This window comes from Neofelis nebulosa, chromosome 4, assembly GCF_028018385.1.
Source record: "Neofelis nebulosa isolate mNeoNeb1 chromosome 4, mNeoNeb1.pri, whole genome shotgun sequence".
Classification (NCBI taxonomy): Eukaryota; Metazoa; Chordata; class Mammalia; order Carnivora; family Felidae; genus Neofelis; species Neofelis nebulosa.
The window spans coordinates 145,899,069-145,921,761 of NC_080785.1; the positions used below are offsets into that span (position 1 = coordinate 145,899,069).

The following is a 22,693-nucleotide window of genomic DNA, read 5'->3' on the forward strand; positions in this document are numbered from 1 at the left end:
TGTATGATAATACATTCTTGACACATATAATGAATGTGTGCTGTAATATGTTATACATGCATGTACGTATCAAGAAATGAGCCCATGAAAGGTACTTTTAATTTAATGAACAGTTTTGTGATCACAAGGCAGGCTTTAAGATACTGAGAGAGAACTTCATTAAGTTGCTTTGCATTAGCTTACCTCAGTTGCATTGTGCTGAGTCTTGAAGAAGGAGGACCTCAATTAGACCTGGCCATGAAAGATACCTCATGAACTCTTTGTAGCCTTTATGGAGATGAGGCCACTGCACATATTAATTCTGCAGATACATACTCGACATGCTCCCTTTTAGTGTAAATCACCTGTGGAATTTAAAACCCTCTAGTAATTAAGAAGGAAGAGGTTCACATAATGATACAGTTTCCTTGTATGTGACTTGACTAGTTTAATAAGAGAACATCTATCTAAGCATTTCAATTTAGTTTCCTTCAAGGTAGCTCTGATTTGCCCAAAGTATCACTCACAGCATGTGGTTTTCTTAAACTCTCAGGTAGACATGGTGTGCTGAAGTTCATATAGCAAATCCTATAAACATTTTAGCATTATTCCTGACAATATTTTAACCTTCTGTCACATCACCAGGATTAAAGTAACAAATATGGTTGTCTTGCTGTAAAGGACCTATTTAATTTATGAAAAGATAACTTATTTCTAAGGGTATAAATAATGTTTGCTTATACTATCTCCTAAATGCATAGTACAGTGAGATTAAATAAAGTAATTATAATTTAAATATTTTCATACCTAACCTGCAGATGCTATTTTGTTATTCTTGGCTCTCTAGCATTAACTAAATTCAAAAGTTTAAAATACTTTTCCTAGTAGTCTTTAATTTCTGCTAATAAATAGTTCCATAAAAACCTCAAGTGCCCATCACCTTAAAAAGAATTGAGATCTACATGAAATATTTGAAAATATAAGCCAACAGTATGTGAATATACATATAAACACATCATTTACTCATGGAAAAATAAGCAGCTATAAAAGCTTAAGGAGTGTCTGGGCCTCCTTTTAAATAAAAGGGTATGTGACTTGTGAATAAAATATAAAGGGTTACTAAATGAAAGCTGAAAACATAATAGTTTTATTATGTCATAAATAAACCATGAATTCCCAATGGAATTTTGCTCAAGATTTGTGAGCGTCCAGGTATTTTTGCCATAAAATGTACACAACGTTGTAGATGTGTTTAGCTGAACAGAAACCTTGTCTGCCAATTACAGTGGCATCCAAATTGTGATTTAAATTTATTTTGGTCTTATGAACAATTCTTGACATTGGTAAGGTGAGTTTTTACATAAAAGTTTATGGAGAACATTCACATGCATAGTTACTTTTAATCCTTTACTGTACTGTTAATTTAAGTCTCCAAATCCTTCATGATGAAAAATGGTTATAAGCAGAAAAGAAATTAGTCCTTACACATTGCATCTCACCTCTTAAAAACAGATATTCACACATCAGATATTCATGTGTGAGGAAAGTTTTACTGATATTTGTGAGGCTGATAAGATGGTATTAACCACATAACATACAACAACTAGTTATGAGCATGCTTTACAAATTAGTGTGTTCATTAATCTTAAATAGACACCCAGGGGTTGAGAAGAACCTGATTAGTGACAAGTGGGTAGTTTTGTCTTTCAAGAATATATGGTGTTCAATATGTAGAAGTAAGTTTACCTTGTATGTCTAGAAATCAATTAAGAATGATTCAAAACATTATAATTTGTGGTATTTGGTAATTTTCCAATTAATATCATCTTTGAGGAGAGTGGGTGTTTTTTTAACCAGGGCAAGATTATCATTTGCTTCATCAAAGTTGAACAAATAAAAAATTCAGGCTCTTTAAAGGTACATACATGTCTCAGCGTAAAGCAAAGTGAAATTTCTTACAATATTTTATCTTCTACACCTTGACATTGAGCCCCAGGTTAATGATGCAGGTATTTAAGAAATAGAACCAGGGAGTGATATTTAAAATAATATTCAGTACATTTAAATCCACCAAAATTTAAATCTTCTACACAAAAAAGACTGGAGAGCATTACAAATTCTGAAGCACTTGGAACATAATAGGATAGTCACTAAAAATTATATTTTTTGTTAATTATGAACTAACAGTACAAGTTGGTAATGGGAAATGGATAATACTGTATTTTGGTTCCCTTTATTCTTCCTGATGACTTAATTTTTTCTTCTCCCATTTACTGTTAATCCTGTAATGTCTTGCTTACTGATATTTGCTATTGCTAACCTGCTGTTTGCTGATCTATATTTTCCTAAAGTTAGACTGAATAGAAACTTCAGGCTTGTGTTAATATAAAAAAAAAGAGCTATAAATTCAATGATAAGATTTAATTAATCTTTTATTATTACCATCCTTGAAGTTCAGGTAATAAATTGCAGGCTTGGCCAAAAGTACTTCTTCTGATTCATTGCTAGAGGCCAGCACTTCATGTATCATCAAAAGTGGACAGCTTTCTTTATTTCATGGGTTATTTAACTTGAGAAAGGGAAAGTAACACAAACCTTAAATTTCTTATTCCAGCTATTCTTTTTTAGGAGCCAAAGTCAACATTTTTATTTCCCTAGAGCCTCTCACTTTCACCGTGGAATGTTTAGAAACTGAAATTTCTTCTTTTTTAACGACCAGTTTGTCTGTGCAAATGCACTGGATTTGTTGAGCTAATGCTGTTTTTCTGGATCTTTCCTTCTTTCCCTGTCTGTGCTTCAATGCCTCCCCAACTTTGCAATGTAGCAAGCTGAGCAGTTGTTCAATCAGATGTACAACCCAGTAAGTCATTTCTGAAAGTTCCCGCTGTAACATATCAAAGCATGAGGATCCATTGATCACATGTCACGGTGTACCATACTGGGGAGGTTTTAAAAATAGTTATGAGTCTCTTCCCATTTCCGTTTTGTCAAAGAAATGATCTGTGCAAAGGCCACTGCCATTTCTTTTGAATGTGAAATTTAAAAATTAAGAACTCAAGAAAATATTGCCAGCTCTGCTATCACATCCTTCTAAACTTTATAGAAAAGCTGAGGTCAGCTGCAGATCTGGGCTCAGGGAATTCTTTCTTAGATTCTTCTAACTCAGAGTTACCTATGTGAAATGGGATAGCATTTCATAAAGTAGCAAGCAGCTCGATGTAAATTATATTCAAATGATAGAAGTTAAAATAGGTTTAGATTTAAAAATAGGGCTATGCTCTTTGAAATTGGTAAATGCTGAACATTATTGTGGGTTTTGTAACAGTTAAAAACATGTCATTTGGCCGAGGACAAACTAAAATATAGCCTCCTAATAACAGATAGTAACAATTCTGATTATAGCTTAATGGTATACAAACAGGTAACTAGTAAAAATATATGTAAAATGGCTAGCCCAGATGCCACCACTGATTTTTTTTATCCTAATGACAGGTGTGCATTTATATGAAGCAGTTTATTTGTTTTCTTTAACTTATTAAAGAAGAAAGACCTTTTTGTTTTGTCAACTCAACTGGCTTACTGGGTGAAATATTACCTAAAGGTGACCAGAATTTGTCAGTTGGTAGATGTGATCTGTGCTATAATGCATTCTAATTACCTCCTATTTATGAATTCACATCATGGGAAGAATAGCATAGATAAAAGAAACAATTCAGCCAACAACTTTTTGTTAAGCTGCTATTCCAGGTTACATCCAGCATGATATACAAGATGCTTGGGTGTATTTAATTAGATTCAACCTCCACTCTCCAAACTTTAAAACAAATTTTGTTTTCGCAAACAATTTCTCAATTTCAGTTGGTGTATCTTTATTAACCTCTTTCCCCAAATACAATTTTTAGTAGACCAGGAAAAATACTCCAGATTTCCTTTCCCTTAACATTTGAATGGGAATGTTAATAAGCAGGCTCAAAACAATGGGTAGGTGAAGAGGGACAAAGTTTGGAATATCTTTAAGCTTGAAAATTGACCCTGGGAAAAATAAGTATTTTCATTAGATCATTTTTAAAAGATGTAAAGTAATCCCACTGAAATTGTTTCACATTTACTAAAGACAGGAAGAAAACCAAAGTATGTCACATTTTGGGCGTGTGCAGGACATTTTTTCCTGTAGCAGCAAAGATTTATCAGGACCACAATAGGATTTCAGCATCCCTGTCAGGATAGGTAGGACCAAAGAAATACCTCTGTTAACCTTTAGATCATTTCCAGAAATTTTGACAATATGGCATTTATTGGACTTTGCCTTCATTTCAACCACAGTGGTGGGTCTCCAGGAAGCAAAAACAAACTTTACTCCTCAAATTAATGAAGCTAACCCATTGGTTTGGCATCCTGGACGTATAGCCAACCTCTCATTATTTTAACTCTCCCTGTCTGCAGATATTCTCAGGGTCCAGTTCTTTTTGGAACTGATAGGGATACAGCATGATAGATTTTCTATCCTTAAGAGTCTTTTAAAAAATAATCATGTTTTCCTGGTTATAAAAATAACATATGGTCACAGTGGAGAATTTACAAAAGTATAGAATTATTGGAGAAAATAAAAATAACAGGATGTCTTACAACACAAAGATAATCACTAGGAACATCTGTGTGGTTCCCTACCCAGACATCTTTTTGTTATTCTTGTCCTTTCCTTTCTCCCTTTGTCTTTTCTTCTCTCTTTCCTTTCTCCCTTCTTCCCCCTACTTGCTTTTTTACTTTCCTCTGTCTCCTTTCTTCTCTTTTATTCTTATTTAATACTCTTATTTCTTTTCACCAAATTGTATCAGTGTTTATTGAGTTGTAGATCCTGTTTTTATAACATTTCATCAGCATTTTCTCTAGTAACTGTTATTCCAAAACACTGTCTTAGGGATTATGTGATATTTCACTGTATTTACTCATTCCCCAAATGTTGCTCATCCCTTTCCTCCTTTTTTTTTTTTTTTTTTTTGCCATTATATAATGCTCTGAAAAACATCTTTCCATATTAATTTCCAGACATTTCTGTTTTTCGTGGAATAAGTTCCTGGTAAATGACTTTTGAAAGGTCCCGATAGTTCTTGCTAAGATGCATTTTAGAGAAATTCTAGCATTGACACTTCCAACACAATGAAGGCAGCCTTTCTGCCACACCCAACCAACATGGAAAACTGCTATTTTACATAACTTGGACAAATGTGTAGATGGAATTTTTTTCTTATTTTAACTTTATTTTCTTTTATTACTAGAGTGGTTGAGGTTTTTAATAACTTTATTAGCTGTTGGTATTTTTCTTCTCTTAATTGTTTAAGTCACATAAGCACTTGTTTTTGAGCTTATCATTTCATTCATTGGTTTGTATGAGTCATTCTTTGCTTTATATAGAATCTTTGCCAGATTTGTGATAAAATTTCATTGAAGTATTTTTTAAATAAGTAAAACTATTTTTAGGTTTCTTGGCTTGTGTTTCCCTGTATGATTTTCTCATTTCCTTTATGCTTAGAAGTCATTATTGGATTTCAAGAATAGACACCTACATTTAAAATTTTTTTAATGTTACCTTTCACATCAATTTAACCCCTTTAGTTTATTTTGATTCATTTTGAAAGGTGAGGTTTTCATGTATATATTTTTTAAATGATTTGAATGATTGGGGCGCCTGGGTGGCGCAGTCGGTTAAGCGTCCGACTTCAGCCAGGTCACGATCTCGCGGTCCGTGGGTTCGAGCCCCGCGTCAGGCTCTGGGCTGATGGCTCGGAGCCTGGAGCCTGTTTCCGATTCTGTGTCTCCCTCTCTCTCTGCCCCTCCCCCGTTCATGCTCTGTCTCTCTCTGTCCCAAAAATAAATAAAAAACGTTGAAAAAAAAATTTTTTTAAAAAAAAATAAAAAAAAATGATTTGAATGATTATCTAATTATCCCAGTACCATTTATCAAATAATTCTTTATCCACTGATCTTGATACTGTTCATTGTATGTCTCATTTGGATGAATGTCTTAGTTTCTGAGCTTCCATTTGGTTTTATCAATGTCTGTTGCTTGTTGAGTCAGAATTTTAATTATTGTTGCTTTATAATATTTTCAAAGTATCTAGTGAAATAAATTCCACCCTAGTTTGTTTCTACTTTTCATTTTGGTTTGTTTTAGTATTATTAACCTTTAATTTTCTATTATTCCAAGTAAATTTCAGGATTACCCTTGTCAACTAATTTGTTAATTTTAATTTGAATTATACTCAACCTATAAAATAATTTTAGAATGATATCTTTCCAATATTATTTCTTCCAGTTCATGAGGTTGATACAACTTTTGTTTATTTCAGAGATCTTTTACAGTAAAGGTTTGACATTTTTCTATTATAGGCTTGTGATAGTTCCTTTTAAAGATCCTAAGCAGTACTATATATATAATTGTTAAGTTACTAAAAATTTATGTTAGGTGAATTTTGGGGGAATGCTGTATTATTCCTTTTATTTTCTAACCAGTTATTGATACCTAGGAAATTTATTTTATTATTGTATGTTTATTTTGAATCAGGCCTCCCTATACATTTTGGTGAATTATAACTTAATTATTTTTGTTAAATAAGATCATCTTATAGTCAGTTCTATGCCCATTAATCTAAACTAAATCAGAATAAATAAAGATTTAGCTTTAAAGTCTTCCTGGGAACATTTTCTCCTAGAGTAGAAGTAAACCTACTTTTGAAACTCTTTTTAACTTTTACTTTAGTCACCCATGTAATACTAAGTGATGCTGTAATGCCATTTCGTAGGAATCTAAAATTTTATCTTTGTATCCTTATTACTATAATAATAACCTTTCTGCAACTTAACTATCAGTCTTTACTCCCGGAGGAGTTTTGTCTTGTCATTATAAACACTGTGCAGGCTATCTTCAGTTGAATTCTTTTTCTTCCCTTAGTTCTTAACTCCAGCAAATAATATGTTTTTTTTTTCATCAGTCTCAAATACCTTCTTTGCTGTAACTCTAGTAGTTATTATGCCCAGAGATGGTATCCAGAGGTCTCATAAATTTTTAATAAAACTTTAGAGCTTCTGGGTCCTCAACTTAGTGCATTGTATAATATCCTTGTTGCTGCAAGGCAAATGACTGATTTGGAGGCCCTGGGGGCAACTTTGTGACTGGCCAGGGCCCACTTGAGACCCCTCTGATGTACCTCCACACCTGTGAATTTTTCCCCTTGCCTGGTCACTATCCACTGAAATCCTATCTCTTCTGCAAACGCATCTTTTGCAGGGCTCACATTTTATGCACTGGTTTACAAGAAAAAGACCAAGCATTTTTCCAGTCTAGAGAGAGAAAAAAAAATCTTGTTAATGTTCAGTTAGGTCTTCTTGATTTATAGGACTGTGCAATCCCAAGAACATGGTGGACTGAATTATAAATGCTTTCACAGTCATTTTTAGGTACAGTGGTTTATTTTTGCAATTTTTTTGCCTATTTATGAAAATTATTTGATTCACTCATAGACTAGTCCCCCAACACAATGGAAAACTACAACTATTTAAGAGACAATTCATGGCATGCACACAACATGTACTAACACATGCACCCACACAAACGCACACACCTCATACTTGCTCTAGGCTTTCAGTGTCTAAAGAACTCAAGTAATATGTGCAATAACACTGAAGATTTGAGGTCACATGTTTTATTTAAGAACATCCAGAGAACTTCAGTTCTCTATTTTGCTAATTTTAGGACATTTCATAGTTAGAAGGGATTACATTATAATTGTATTTTTGTTTGAATGGTCTTAAAAAGTGTTAAGCATACAGACGATTCTTTTTATTTGCATATGTGTGACATAAGAAAAATTATTTTGAACATTTATTTATTTATTTATAAATAGCCTATGTGTTCCGTCTGTGAAAAATGTTAGATTTTAGAATAGTTGTTATAAAATGAAAATTGTGAGTATTTCAGATGTATTTAGCTAGAATTATAAAAGAAGAATTTCCTTTAGAAATAAGTAGTATAAGATTCAAAGACATATCATTGTTAGATTTTTAATAAAGTATTGAGGCTCAGCTTTTATATTTTGTATTAATTGGATTTAAATAAAATGTAAATTTTATAATATGTTCTAGTTCTTTAATGATACAAACTTTATTTTAAAAAGTGATATTTTTAAAAAATGGGCACCTGGGAGGCTCAGTTGGTTAAGCGACCAACTTCGGCTTAGGTCATGATCTCAGGGTCTGTGAGTTCACGCTCCATGTCGGGCTCTGCGCTGACAGCTCAGAGTCTAGAGCCTGCTTCAGATTCTGTCTCCCTTCTTCTCTGCCCTCTCCCCCTCACACTCTGTCTCTCTCTTTCAAAAATAAACTTAAAAAAATTTTTTTAAAAACGTAATATTTTGTTCATAAAGATGTGAAGAATGGAACTTTTTTTAGAATATTGAAATCAAATGTAATGTTTAAAGTAGTTTATATACACTGTTCTGCTGTTCAGATAGGAAAGGAATTTTAAAGTGCTGTTAACAGACACCAAACCCCCAAAGTGCTGCAATCAGGAATCATATTTTCACTGTGCATAAATTTAGCAAATTATTGCTAAAACTCATAAGCATCAGGGAAGAAAAACTATCAGACTCATTAGTTAGTGTTCTGCTTATACTTTATGATCACGACTAATCATTTGTTTATTTTGAAAGAAATAATTTTTTTAAAATTGTTAGGCCCTATTTCAAAGACAGAATGCTATATAATATTATAATTGAATATTCCCTGCCCAATTTTGACAGCAGGTTTCTGGGCCAAAGTTAATGTTTTCCTTTTAAGCACTTAGAATGATGAACTGGAGTTTTACTGAATATAATCAATGTCTAACCTTTATAAGAGAAGTAGTAATGAACTTGCGATTTTTCATATTGATGATATCACTCTCCAGTTTGCCTTAAGCCACTTTTTGCTCTTTAATTTAAATATAACATTAACTTGAAACTTTGCCTTATTTCCTAAAATAGTTCTAAATTCTATAATTAAAATAGCCACTAGGTATTGTTATGTACTACTTGTCCTAAGTCATGACCAGATTTCTCTTTTGTGCTTGAATCAGGCTTTCAAAGTCAGTTTACATCAAAATTCCAAGGCTTGCCCACATCATTGAAGCTCCCAAGTTTGTTTTGATTTTTCCCACTTGTGGGGAAATTTCCTTACATGTGGAAATATAGGAAACATAATTGGGGGATCCTCAAAACTTACTGATCTAATATGTAATACAGACATTTCTGAAATATTCTTTCCCCAATTTCTGTGTTTCTGAGATGCTTGAGAGTTGCTGTCAAAGTTACCAGAAATATTTTGAGGCAGAACCAGATATCTAGATTTGCCTTTAAACCAACTGGTTTTAATCAGCAAAATTAAATCTCTACATTAAAAAAAGAATGCTTATTGATATTTTTTTGGTTTTAATGACTGGTGAATATCTTTGAAAGTGATGATGTTCTTCCCTATATCTATGATAATAAGTAACTTCTAAAACCATTAAATCCCCACCAATCTGTATTTTCAAGAGCTAGATTCCCCACTAATACAGATAGGGGACAAAGTTGATGTGCCTTAGTAGAATGCAATGGGCAATCACTTCTTGACCTTTAGGGGGGGCTAATTTGAAATCAACGCATCCATAAGGAGAAAGAATTACTGTGTATTTTTACTTTAAACCTTGAATGGGCCAGAATGACATGCTAGGAATTTGTTCAGACAATCATTACTCAAATAAATTTATTATTTTTGTCTTCAGTGTCTGAAGTAATCAGCCATTCTAGGTTAAAGAACCCATGTTATAATTTGAAAAGGCAAGAGTATTGCTAAATGCAAATAAAGTGCTTCCTTCACTTCATTTTTAGAGGAGGCTCTGGCCTTATAACTTGGAAGCATAGCTTTATAAGCTCAATCTCCTCCTGTATTTCTTTAGTATATGTAGTATAACCCTCAAGTCCATAGATCACAATATAACACACTCATGTAACAATTTCAGGTTAACAATTTTAGCCCATCCTCTGAAAAGTTATGATTCAAGCCGAATGGAGGTGGCTACCTACAATATCTTTTATGAATTCTGTGGAGACTTTTGCCTCCACTACTCAGGTTGGATAGGGGGCTTACCAGCTGTCAGTCATGTGAAACTCATCCCTTGAATATTTTCATGGACACTAATGATGACCCAGAAGCAATTGTTACTTGCCCATCTCTATACAACTCTTTCTTAATGCTTTCTATTGACTTACAAAAATTTTTTATAGGGTATCTATTTACACCTTTATTTAATTACCCTTCCAAAAATCCTGGCACGTATCATTGATACGGAGATGTATTTAACTCAAAGGTATTCTTGCAGTTGCCCATTCCTTTTAAAAAGAAGAGTTACTGGCACCCACAAGTATTATCTAACAGATACCAGGCTAACTGTAAACTTGACTATGATCTCTTTTAATAACATGATCTAATTTTAGTATCACTTGAGGCCAACAGTGGCCTAGATTGAGGTATGTCTTTTGCTATGCTTTCTGTACTTTGAAACATCCCATGAATCCTTTAACAGTATTCATTTGTTGGGTTGAAAAGAATACCGACCCACCTAATTTCACCTGGTGTCGAAAGCTGGCCTTAGATTATCTTCTCTTCACAGAGCTAAAAGAAGGAATGTGTTCAGATACCCATCCACCAGCAGACTGCTTTTTCTGTAAGCCTAGCAGGAGGCTTCTCTAAGGTGTATGTAGTATCTGGAAGAAAAACTAAATAAACCCATGAACTTAGCTGTATAACAAGCCGTACCAATGGGATGCATATCATAAAGTAATACTCATAATAAGAATACAAATGAATAATACCTTCCCTATGTTTGTTATTTGGTAGTTTTTGCTGTCCTTGGAGAGGCTAACCCCTTTGTCCATCGTAGTCATAAGACACAGGGCTAAATTTAGAATCTAGGTCTTGCAACTAGTAATCCTGTACCCATTTATTAAAAGTAATGATAATAATAATCATAAGAATAAAAACAACCAAAATAAAGCACAGTGGCTAACTGAACTGCTAGCTCTTTGCGAATCTTTAAATTAGAGTCAAGAGGGAATCTTAAATCAGAAACACACAATCAAAACCTATTTAAATTTCTTATGTTCTAGCTTCTTATTACTCAGTTCATGAGTCCTTTTTTTAAAGATCTTAATATTATTGGTTGGGTAGTTTGAGAAAAATGTCATGAGAAGCTTTCTAGCTGCCATAAAATAATGGTAACATAGCATAAAAGTGGAAGAGAATTAACATGAATATTTTGTTTTCTTTTTCTTAGCAGTTTTTAAAATTTTATATTTTAAGTGCTTTTCTGATACAAGAGAAATGAGTTGATTGTTATCACAAATAGAAGTAGGTATATGGAATAGTTATTTTCTTTTAAAATAGAGTGTCTACTCTGTATTTTAAAAGTGGAGATTAACAAATTTAAATATTCATTACTTCAATTTAAAATAAAATTGTTAGGTGAATAAACTTCTAAAGGCATATTAGCTCAGGATTCTCTTTCAGATTATTTAAATTATACTGAAAAAGCTCAGTAATCTATTAGAATAAAACCTAATGCATATACTAAGTAAACAAAAATAAATGTTTTCTGAGAAGTGTTGGTAAAAGGGAATAAACCAGTACCTGATGTTAGTATGTTGAACTGATAAATTTTTCCAAGTTCTTTTGCATAGTTGAGTTTATGTGTTGAGTAAGGAAATCTTAGATTAAAGAACATGAAAGCAAATTATTTTTTCCTATCCTCATGCTTAAATAATATGTTACATGCAAGAATATTATTCTAAAAATGATTTTGTCATAAATAAGAAATTTCTTTTTATACTAATTTTTTTAATTTATTTCAACTAAATCATTGCAAAAAACTGTCAACCTTGTAATAGCAGTATTAGTGTTAATTTTTCTAACCATGCATGATTCATTTAACCCCACAGTAGCTATAGCTTGCTTGCCTTGTTTTTTCCCTGAAATTAAAAAAAAAAGTTATAAAAACACAATGAACATCTGTTCTACATAGCAAGACAGCAGAACAACTTAAGTCCTAATAAATTGTTAACATTGTATTATTTCACACATGGATTTTGGAGATACATACATATATGACTTCTCAGAACTTTCTCTGTTGAATGTGCACTGTTGTTAAACTACTTGTTTTTTCCCTGCCTACTCTTTGAAGAAGTCAATTAGGAATAATGGGAAACAAGGGGTAGGCAAAACATTGCAGTGCAGTGTTCTTTCCATCTGTCTGAGAATATTTCAGCCAAAAGTTTATTTTGGGAAAAAAAAAAGCCATAACACACTTTCAGACACACAAAACCACAAATACTTTGGCTGCAAATTATTCTGCAGTGTTGTTGCTGTGTTGTTGCCTGTGTATGTTCTTGTGTGTGAAGCTGCCACTCACCCATGCATGTGTTTGCAGATTCTTGTCTGTGTGCTTGTTCATGAATTAGCTCATCCTCCTCCTGGTTAAGGTTATATTTCATCAAGAGAACAAGAATTTATGGGTATGACTGTTAGCTGGAAAGCCCTTCTTCACTTGCAAGTCTGTCTTTCAACCTACATCTTCTGCTGAAATCTCTCAGTGGGGTGAAGTGTTCAATGAACAGTCAACCAGTCTCTTATATGTTACCGGGCTTTACATATACCCTTGCTGGTTCTTGGAAAAATAATTTAATATTGTTTTATCTCAGTTTCTCTACTGGAAAAGGAAGCTGTTGGTATGAATCACCTCCTTAACTGTGAGGAGTCAAATTGTCTTCGTTCTGCTTGCCAAAGCATCAGGAATAAAGATGTCACAGTCTCTACTCCCAATCATCCCCCATTTTTTGGTGGGGGAAAAATACCCCAAAAGTAGTAACATTTAATGCAACAAAATATTAACAATAAAAGAAACTTCCCTGTGAAACTGTAATATAGTTTAAAATCAGCATTGTTCCAAGGGAGCTAAAATGTAGGATTTTCCATTTTGCCTTTTAACTGACAGTATACCCATAATTCTTGATGGTTATTATTTTTTCTCCAAAGATAATTTCTGGGCCATTGGTGACTGCACTACCTATTGTTCTAAATTGTTGTCTTAACTACATTCTTTAAAAATATAATGTTGAAGGCTCATAATATTGAAGATGACTCCAGGATGAACCCTGAGTTTGCAGACCGGATAAAACAACTTGATAAAGAGGCATCTTACTACCGTGATGAGTGTGGCAAGGCCCAAGCGGAAGTCGACCGGTTGCTGGAGATCCTCAAGGAGGTGGAGAATGAAAAGAATGACAAGGACAAGAAGATTGCAGAACTTGAGAGGTAAGTTCTGCAGTCATGTTATGAATTGTCAGCAATGAGTGAACATGGGCTTAAGTCGCCCATCGCAGGTGGTGGGGGATTTGGAATGCGCATTCCTATTTCAAGTTGGAAACGAACAATGGGGCCTATTAGGGATGATGTGTTTCTCTAGGACATTCAAGAAACCAACTGGCTTATCTTTTGAGCGCTTATGTACTTCTTAAGTGTTTAAGAAAGAAATGGCCAAGTTTCTTGAGTGATGTCCCTGATTTCACATTTGGGACAGCAAAGTGTGTGAAAAATTGAGGCTATGACTACTTGAAACCTTAGTAGTGGTTGTTGTTGCTGTTTTCCCATAAAAGACAAGCATTTGTGGTTTAGGTTTGTTTCAGGCAAAGAATATGGAAGAATATATTTGGAAATTCATTCAAGATAGGAGAAAGGGAAAGGAGCTTGCATCCTTTGGATGTCTTTTGGCACACCACAACACATTCATCTTGGGATGTATCTTGTAAGAGGACCTTATAGCATTTGTTAAATAAATATGTTTGAATAGGATCTAAGGCAGGTCTACCTGACAGCAGATTCTGTCTAAAAACAAAGACGGTTGTATCAGGATTCCAGAACATTTAGATTTTCAGATAAATCATATCCATATTGTATTTAGGTATAGGATAGACTCTAAAAATAAGCTTTCTATCAATGCTTTTTCCTATATTTTATATAAGGAAAGAATTTCTGAATAATCTTACGTAACTCCATTACCTCTGAGGATTTCTTACTGGTTCAGCAATAAGGCAGAATTTGTCTTTCCTAGATTCAGTCCATATGGAAGAGATCAACAAATTTTAAATAAATCAGTGAATGTTTGCCAGCTCTGATCAAGACACTTGTGAGGCCTGAAAGGACGTCAAGACATGTGCAGAATGGCTCCCTATGGCCTTGTGGAAAGCTCACGGGCTGTACTGACAAAAAGACCTGGGTTCAAATTTTGCCTCTGCTTCGTGCCAGCTGTGCACCTTAAATCTTGTTAGAAATGAATCTCTAACAATCTCTTAAAATATATCATACTTTTCAGGTGCCAAGTCCTGGTGCAACAGTTCTATTATTAGAATAGTTGAATGCTAAAACAAGTAAATACTCAAGGTTAAGTGGCCATGTATTAAATGGATAGGTTAATTCTCAAATTTTCAACATTTTCAAACATAGAAATTAATGTATTCAGATTCCAAGTCAATTAGTATTTCACTTAAAATCTTAGTATTAGTTCGATGATAATCAGAATTTTATATAGTGTGACCAATTTAGCGATTAAATCAAGAATTTCTTTTCCTGACGTAAGCATACAAATTAAAATCCTTAAGGGCTTAATTTTAATTTTAAGATATGGGAATGTTCTCTCAGTCTATTGGTTCCTAAAAACACTTTTTAATTTAATTTAATTTAATTTATTATTAATTATTTTTTTTTAATGTTTATTTATTTTTGACAGAGAGAGAGAGAGCGAGCGAGCAGGGGAGGGGCAGAGAGAGAGGGAGACACAGAATCCAAAGCAGGTTCCAGGCTCTGAGCTGTCAGCACAGAGCCCTATGTGGGTTGAACTCATGAGCTGCAAGATCATGGCCTGAGCCAAAGTCAGATGCTTAACTGACTGAGCCACCCAGGCACCCCATCACTGTTAATTTTAGATGTATCTACATGGCTACCTTGGAATTGTACATTAGGACCAAAACTTTCCTTAAAAAGCTAATGTAAAGTCACAGGGAAGTTATGATCACATCTCTTTTATTGGTGAGGAAACTGAGACCCTGTAAGGTTGAATTACCTTCTGGAGATTAGTCCTGTGGTCAGAAAAAGGCAAAACTGTAATGTATGTTTCCTGACTCCTAGTCTTATTATTCTGAGAATCTGTGAGTCTTTGAAAGGTGTAATATTATCTATTCCCTAGATAATATTAATAATATTATCTATCCCCTAGGTAATAATAATAATAATAATATGTATATTTTATGCTCACAATGTATATCAGGCACATTCCTAGGCACTTGACCTGCAATACTTTATACCATTTAATCTTACAACACAGAAAGTATCATTATCTTCATTTTATAGATGAGAAAACTATGACTTAATACAGATTAAGTAACTTTCTAAAATTTCAGAGTTTATAAGAATGAAAGTTGAAATTTGAACCCAGGTCTGACAGGTGAGTGACTGAGAACAATCCAATCTACCAGGGAGTTAGAAGGAAGAAGTTAGTCCAGTAGCACTAAATAGTCACATAACTGGCAGAGAGGCATCGCTGCTGGGCCACAGGAGATCTGTCTCATCTTTATTAGCTTTCATGGAAGCAAGTGATGGGCTCCACATTTTGAAGGCATTTTTCTGTACTAACCCAGCTCCCTAGAACTGGAACTGAAAAATCAGGATCAGCTACTATAAATATTTGCATAAAAATAGCATAGTCTTAGTTGGACAAACAGGTCTTAGCTGGATACTAGTGCCATTAAATCATCAAAAATATTCACATTTTAATATCCTCAATATGGAATGCATTAAAACAACAGTGATTTTATAGGCATTTATCTTTATGTACTTTCTGCACATTTTCTTTATCTCTGTCTTTGCCTTTCCTTAAAGCTGATGCCTCCCAAGCACTGTAATTCATTAAACGTGTGGTGGGACTTGAGTCTGTCCCAGTTCTCTGCCTGCCTGTATCTTGGGTCCAGCAGCAGAACATAGTCTGGGAAATGTCTGAGCTCCAGCCCCAACCCAGGCCCCAAAGGAGGTGGGGGTAGAGAGCAAGAGGGAAAGTTTCTTGGGAAAAGGAGAGCTCAGCCTTGGCCTGCCTTTCTGAAGTGTTATCTGCTGAGCTACATGTGTATTCTGACCAAAACATCTTCCTCGTTTGTCAGGCAGCCCTTTTGAAATTGGGCAGTGTCTCCATTTTCTGGCTTAAACTACAAAATTCCTACCTCATAATGTTGGGAACTAAAGATTTCTTAGCAATGTGACATATATCTCCATTTTGGAGTCATGGAGGAGTGTTTGCAATTAAGTTTGTGATTTTGAAAACCAAAAAATTGAACTTGAAATAAATTTGTGGTCTCTGGTCTGTAATGTGACCTACCAGAGTGAAAAGACTTTTTTTTAAAGGCAGCAAGTGTTAAAATATTCCAGAACTTCAGTCATGTGCAACAAAAGGTTCAGGGTTAGTAATAATATAACTCAAATGACACGGACACTGGCCTACTTCTCTCTTAGAGGGCAATTCTTGTTTGTTTTCTACTCTGATAATCTTCCCATTTTTTATTTTCTCCATAATGTATATATTCAAAATAGCATCTGCCTGGCCCTTACATGGATGCGTTTACCTCTTAAATTCCACATGAATGATGGTTTTCATCAGCCATTGAAAATTTTGCTTTTCAAAATGCATATTGTACAGTGTGATCCCCATGTGCAGTCTTTCTTATAAAGTCTTGCACTTGATGCTGATGGCTCAGCAGGGAGCTTCTGCCTTGGACAGCAGGGGACTCTGGGGAAGTTTGACACCCGTGGGTGAAGGACTTTGAGCATATCTCTGAGGGTTGGTCCAAATCAGGTTGAAGTCTTTATCTGATCACCAGTGCTAGATACCATGTATGCTATATAATCAGATAGGCAATTAAACATTAGAGGGAGTGAAATACGTGGTCTTTCTGTGTCAGTGCCCATCAGGGGCTCTGAGTTTAATTTAGAGTTTCAGAATTAATTCTGCCTTAGGGAAAAGAGAGAGGTTAATAGAGCTCTTGTCAAACAAGTCCAGCTGCTACTGGATTTCTGACATCTCACCCATGGGAAGGAATTGGTCAGGTAACCTTTCATGTAATTATCTTAAATATGTTAAGGAGGGTTGTTGGTATATGTCTAGAAGACAGGGAATTCCCAAATCAAGCCCTCAATCACATCCCTCCCCACTGTGGAGAGGAGAGTGGGTCCTTCAGTGTTCTACTCCTAAGACATAATAACATTGGAATAGAAAACAGGTAGCACTTAATTAACTGGATCAAGACATAATGTCATCAGACATTCAGACATTTGAGAAATCATTTCAAATGCCTAAAAGCACCTTATCTAAGGTTGAGAAACGGACTATGATTTTTCCTTCTGAATTTGTTCAATAATGTGTTGACATAATTTCTCTGATGCCTTTCCTAACAGGTTTTACAAAATGTAGACTGAAGCTTTACTTAAAAAAAAATGATGATACTGTGTTCTAGAAGTCTCATGATATGTCAGAGAAACCTGATACTAGTTCTGTTTGTTTTGATATAAACTCTTCTTTCTGAGAGATTTCTATTTATGTTAAAGTGTTTAAAGACCTTTCAATGAAACAAGTGGCTGATGGTTTTGCACCGTCCCTAGCAACCCTTGGGGAAAGGTAATGGATATTATGGATGCCTTTGGGAATTTGATGAAAACTAGGAACCCTTGGAAAAGGCAACTAATCTTAAATGTTTGCTTACTGTTTCAATTTAGGATTCTCTAAAGCTTGGCCATGGATCATAGTTTGATATACCTCTCTCTGATCAAGAAGGATTTGAAGGAACAGCTGGGGCCAGTGTCCCCACTCTGATCATGGCCTGATCTAACTTATTTTTGATCAGTTGTGTGTTCATGATCATGAAACACTCTGCAAAAGGATTTCAAATATGAGGGATTATTGAATCAATGCTTTCACCATGTGTTTAATCTTGAATTTTCTTTTTGAGTTTTATCATCATGGTCAACATTGTTTTCATTTGAAATGTTCTTATTTAAGCTTTCTCCGGATGATTTATTTTTCCTTTCTCTGTGAAATGCTTAAAATTACTTCTTAATAGTATGGAATGGTGGGAGTCCCGTTGATAGATAGCTGGTAACCTGTTTGTATATCCACTTCGTTTCTTACAAAGAGCATTATATAGGTTAACAAAATGAATGTCCACTATATGCTCCTGTAGTAGCCTGAAGAAGATCATGACTTTTTTTTTCTTTTAATTTTTGCTTGATCTGGGACTTTATTGTTTTGACTTATTAGAAGGGCATGTTAAATATTTTTGTACAAATAAGTTATCACGCATCTGGATATTTTCAGTGATGAAGTATGATCGTCATTTTCACAACTGAAAAAAATTACTCTCAGCTTTGGAAGTTGCTCTGTCCTTTTTTGGGAGGCTGATAGGAGGCAACACCTCACCTGAAGCCCTTCTCACAGTGTCTTTGATCATTGCTAGGTGCCGTGCTTTGTGAGCATCGAAAATGGAAATCTTTGAACAGAAAGCCAAATTGCCCAGCCCCTTTTGTCTTTCAAGGAGAAAGGAAGAATATCTTATAAGATGGTTACTGGTTCAAATAAAATCTTTTCTGACATCAGTCCTTACTACCAGCTCTAATGCCTTAGTAACCTCCATTTAAGTTTATAAAATAATAAAATTTTATATGCACATAGATAGGAACTTTCCCAATGAATAAACCACCAGAAAAGGGCAAATTCCAGCTCTTGGGTTGCTGGAGTATACCTCTGGTTCACACCAGTGCTTACAGTGATTATGCATATGAGAGCAGGTACTGGTTTCTTACGTATAATATTTAATAGAACAGCTTACAGTGTGTGCCCAGGGCTTTTTGAGGTAATATCAGATAAAAGTTGCTTCACTGTCCTTCATTTGGTTATAAAACCTGCTAATATAACATCTGTTGGCTGTATGTTTAAAACTAATGCATTTCCTTCCTTTTATTCTCTTTTGCTATCCCTTTTCCTTTCTGCTAATCCTCCAAATTGCTGCTTTCACCCTTGCTCCAATCAGCTTGACTCTCAGGTCAGTACTTTGAGTTTTTCTTCTAACTGCCTCCCCCCCCCCCCCCCAGCTCAATTTATTGCTTGCACTTGTTTAACAAACACATTTCTGAAATGGTTTTCCTCTGGCCACCACATTTTTTTCCCCATTTCATCCCATGCCTAGGGATGGTTTATTTTTATGAGAAAGCTGTATAGGTGGGAAAGGGCAAAGAAGAAGATGGAAATAAATCACTGTAGGATTATTTGATACATTTGATTTCTGGATTATACAATCAGTAAGAGAAATCAGAGTGAAAACTCCCTAGTGTGTTTCTCCTGAGCAGCTCAGAAAATTGATTGCATGATGATAAAACATGTTTCAGTGGAAAAAACAAAATGCAGGATGCTAAATTTAACCTAGGAGAACAAAAGATTTGCCTGTGACACAGCAACTCAAAAGCTGAATTTAATAGTGCAAACCACTCAGACTTTTTGCTTAATAAATCACTATGTTTTGAAAGATTTATGATACTTTTTTAAAAGTCACTTTTGAAAATTATCAGTGTGTTGGTAACATATTGTACACACATGTTATTTCCTGTCATTGTTTTGGTTTTTGACTTTTTTACTTCATTTTTATTAGCCATAAGACATACTTTAATTACCTAGGGCATAGCATATGGAACCAAATATAAAACTCAATTCCATGTTGACTATGTACACCCCAATATTAAGAAGCAAAATGAACGTTTTGCTTTAGAAACACATCCCAGATTTGATTCCTCTAAGATAGGGGTCCAAGTCAGTAATTTGTTCTCCTTTAAGTCAAGCAAGGCTTCTCTTTACAATAATATGCAGTAATATCTATTGATTTCTTCAGTCAATGAATTTACCAAAAGGTACTTGCTGTATGTTTTGAACTACCAAAACTTGGAAGAAAAAGACTCAAATTGATAGCCAATGTGGTTGTTCTTTTGAGAGGCAAGTGATACTATTTTCTTCTATTTAGTGTCTGCACCTATTTATTCTGTCCACTGCTTATCACCTAAGCCACCAGACCAATACATTTATGCTAACAGCAAGTGATTTCAAAATGAGGCCTACACACCAGTTTTGTCCCACTGTCTGCTCCCAATCCAATGTGGCTCATAGACCTTGAAAATGAAACCACATCTCTGCTATTCCCACATACCACACTGCGTGTCCCACAGGAACTGCCTTGAACTTCAAGACACTGAACAAAGCCCATTCTCAAGAGTTCACGAGAGATCTAAACAGAGGTTAAAAGCATGGTCCTACAGAACTGCTCTCATCCAAAAGCTAATGACAGTTCATTAACTTTCTGGTGCCCCTATATGCAGAGAGAGACCTAATAATGAAAGAGAGGAGGAGCTTGGCCACATGGCATCCAAACCTTTCCTCCAAGTTTTGGATCCGCTCTTTTAATGAAGCTTTTAGCCTTTGTCCTTGTGTATGTTTTTTGTTTTCTTTTTCCTTTTGCCTTCGCTCTGCTCCTCCTAATCTGCACCTGTTGATGTTGAAGCCCTTGAGACCAGGAACCCCTTTTTCTCTCACACCTCATGTTCCCTGCCAGGGTCTTCAGATGTTGTCCACAGGCATTCTACTATGTCTTATATATCGGGAAATGTATGGTGTAGTACTTAGGTTTTTCCTCATTCATGGTGAATGAACATGAACTCTGACTCTCAGAAAACAAGATGCAGGATTAGGGCTGGGAGAGGTTGTGGGTGACAAGGGGTCTATCTACAGGGGGCTCGGTGTGTTGATTGGTTTTGGTAAAATGTTCAGGCCAGGTCCGTTGTGTGAACTATATGGGCAAATCAAGATTCAGATCATTTCAATATCATTTAACCTCTTGCCCCATAAGCACACAATGGAGAAAATGTGCAATCATTGTAAACAGTCTCTTGTTATATTTTTAGTTGTAAGAGAAATTGGGCAGCCCTGCTTTCCTGGAAACAAAAATGTCTATAGGTCTTGGAAGCTTTCTTGAGCTTTGACAAGTTTCCAGAGTTAACTGTGCTCCCCCCTTCCCCAACCACTCCAAGTTTACCAGTTAAAATAAAATGAAATGTAACAATTCTGGAGGGGAAATGGGTGAGGGATGGGTTAAATGGGTGATGGGTATTAAGGAAGGCACTTGCTGTAATGAGCACTGGGTAGTGTATATAAGTGTGAATCACTAAATTTTACACCTGAAACTAATATTACACTATTTTAACTAAGTGGAATTTAATAAAAGCTTGAAAAAGGAAAAAAATAGTTAAGGGAAATGTAACAATTGAAATGAAATGTAACAATTGAATTAAATACAGGACCTCTGGCTAGCATACTTTCTTTATATGACTTATAATTGAGATACATATATTTGTGTATGTATGTATACACATATGTGTGTATATACATATCACATTTTTTTTAATGTGTGGTCTTTCTTACCATAGAAGTTTGTAGTCTGCCCTGCACCTCCCTACCTCCCAATCTGAAGTTTGAAAACTTGACTCACTGTTGGGTCTCTTTTTCTGTGCTCTGGACACCATGGGAAATCTTCCCCTCCAACTACTATTTAAAATGGCCTCACTTCCTTTTCAAACTCTATACAGACTGTCCTGCTTGAATTCAGGTGGACAGATAATAAGTATCTGGTTTGGTAAAATGCAAATGTCATATTCCAAACTGGTCAGATTCTCACTCCAGAAAACTCCCACTTCTGTCAAGAATCTCTTTACACACAAACCAGTGGGAAGCTGGAGAGATTTAACAGGATCTCTGCATTGCACTCTGGGGGAGAGTTTATGTTGAAGTTTGCTCATTTCTAGGAACTATTTGTGAGATTAGTGTGTGACTTATGACAGATGACATTATCTAGATAAATGTATGCAGCAACTGACCAAAAAAAAAAAAAAAGAAACAATATCCTTTGGGATTCACTTCTACATCCTGCCAGAGAGTCAACCAAGTAAAACCAGAAGACTCAGAGCTTTCCTGGGCTCTCCCAGCCTCCAGTTTGCTTTGAATCTTGGGTCAGCTGCTTCCTTGCTTGTGCCTCAGTATCCCTTCTTGGAGAGGAAGGAGCTGTGTTTTGAGTGGGTCTCCTGGGATCCTCCCTGCATATATCCTGTGGGGGTACTGTTGGTGACAGGCTGTGTGCATCTCCCTGGCAAGCAGGCTCCAGCTGATGGCTGGCGCCTGGCAGCAGGCGTGAGCTCATTGTTACAGAGTCACTTCAAACACTTCTACCAAAATAAACTCTTTGTGATGTTTCCCCAGAGCTCAGTACTGCACTCTCAATCTCTCATTCTTCTAGCAAAGGATGAAGTCATTGCTCCCGGACCTCAGAGGTCTGTTGCCCAAAGAAATAATGAAAAACAACTTGCCTAGAGCATCCCCTGCTGTCCTGCAGTTTGTTCTTCACTAGTTCTTACCTCATTCTCTCCACAGATACCTAGTGAGCACCTACTGTGTGCTAGGCCTGGCACTATATGCTGGCCTGGCATTTCTAAAAAGCAGCTGATGAAGGGACGCCTGGGT

General features: G+C 35.3%; 1 protein-coding gene across 12 annotated transcripts in view; it reads left to right on the forward strand.

Annotated features, from left to right (window-relative positions):
* Positions 1-22,693, forward strand: part of ERC2 (ELKS/RAB6-interacting/CAST family member 2) — a 936,036-nt gene that overhangs the window by 452,955 nt on the left and 460,388 nt on the right. For 9 of the 12 annotated variants that reach the window (XR_009260858.1, XR_009260859.1, XR_009260861.1 and 6 more), the window contains 2 exons: positions 2,804-2,839; positions 13,166-13,359. Coding sequence is in view for 8 of the 12 variants with exons in the window: in XM_058726510.1 (XP_058582493.1) it covers positions 2,804-2,839; positions 13,166-13,359 (230 nt within the window). In the remaining 4 variants the exon portion in view is untranslated. The remainder of the gene's footprint in view (positions 1-2,803; positions 2,840-13,165; positions 13,360-22,693) is intronic. The other 3 variants (XM_058726513.1, XM_058726514.1, XM_058726515.1) reach the window with 1 other exon arrangement.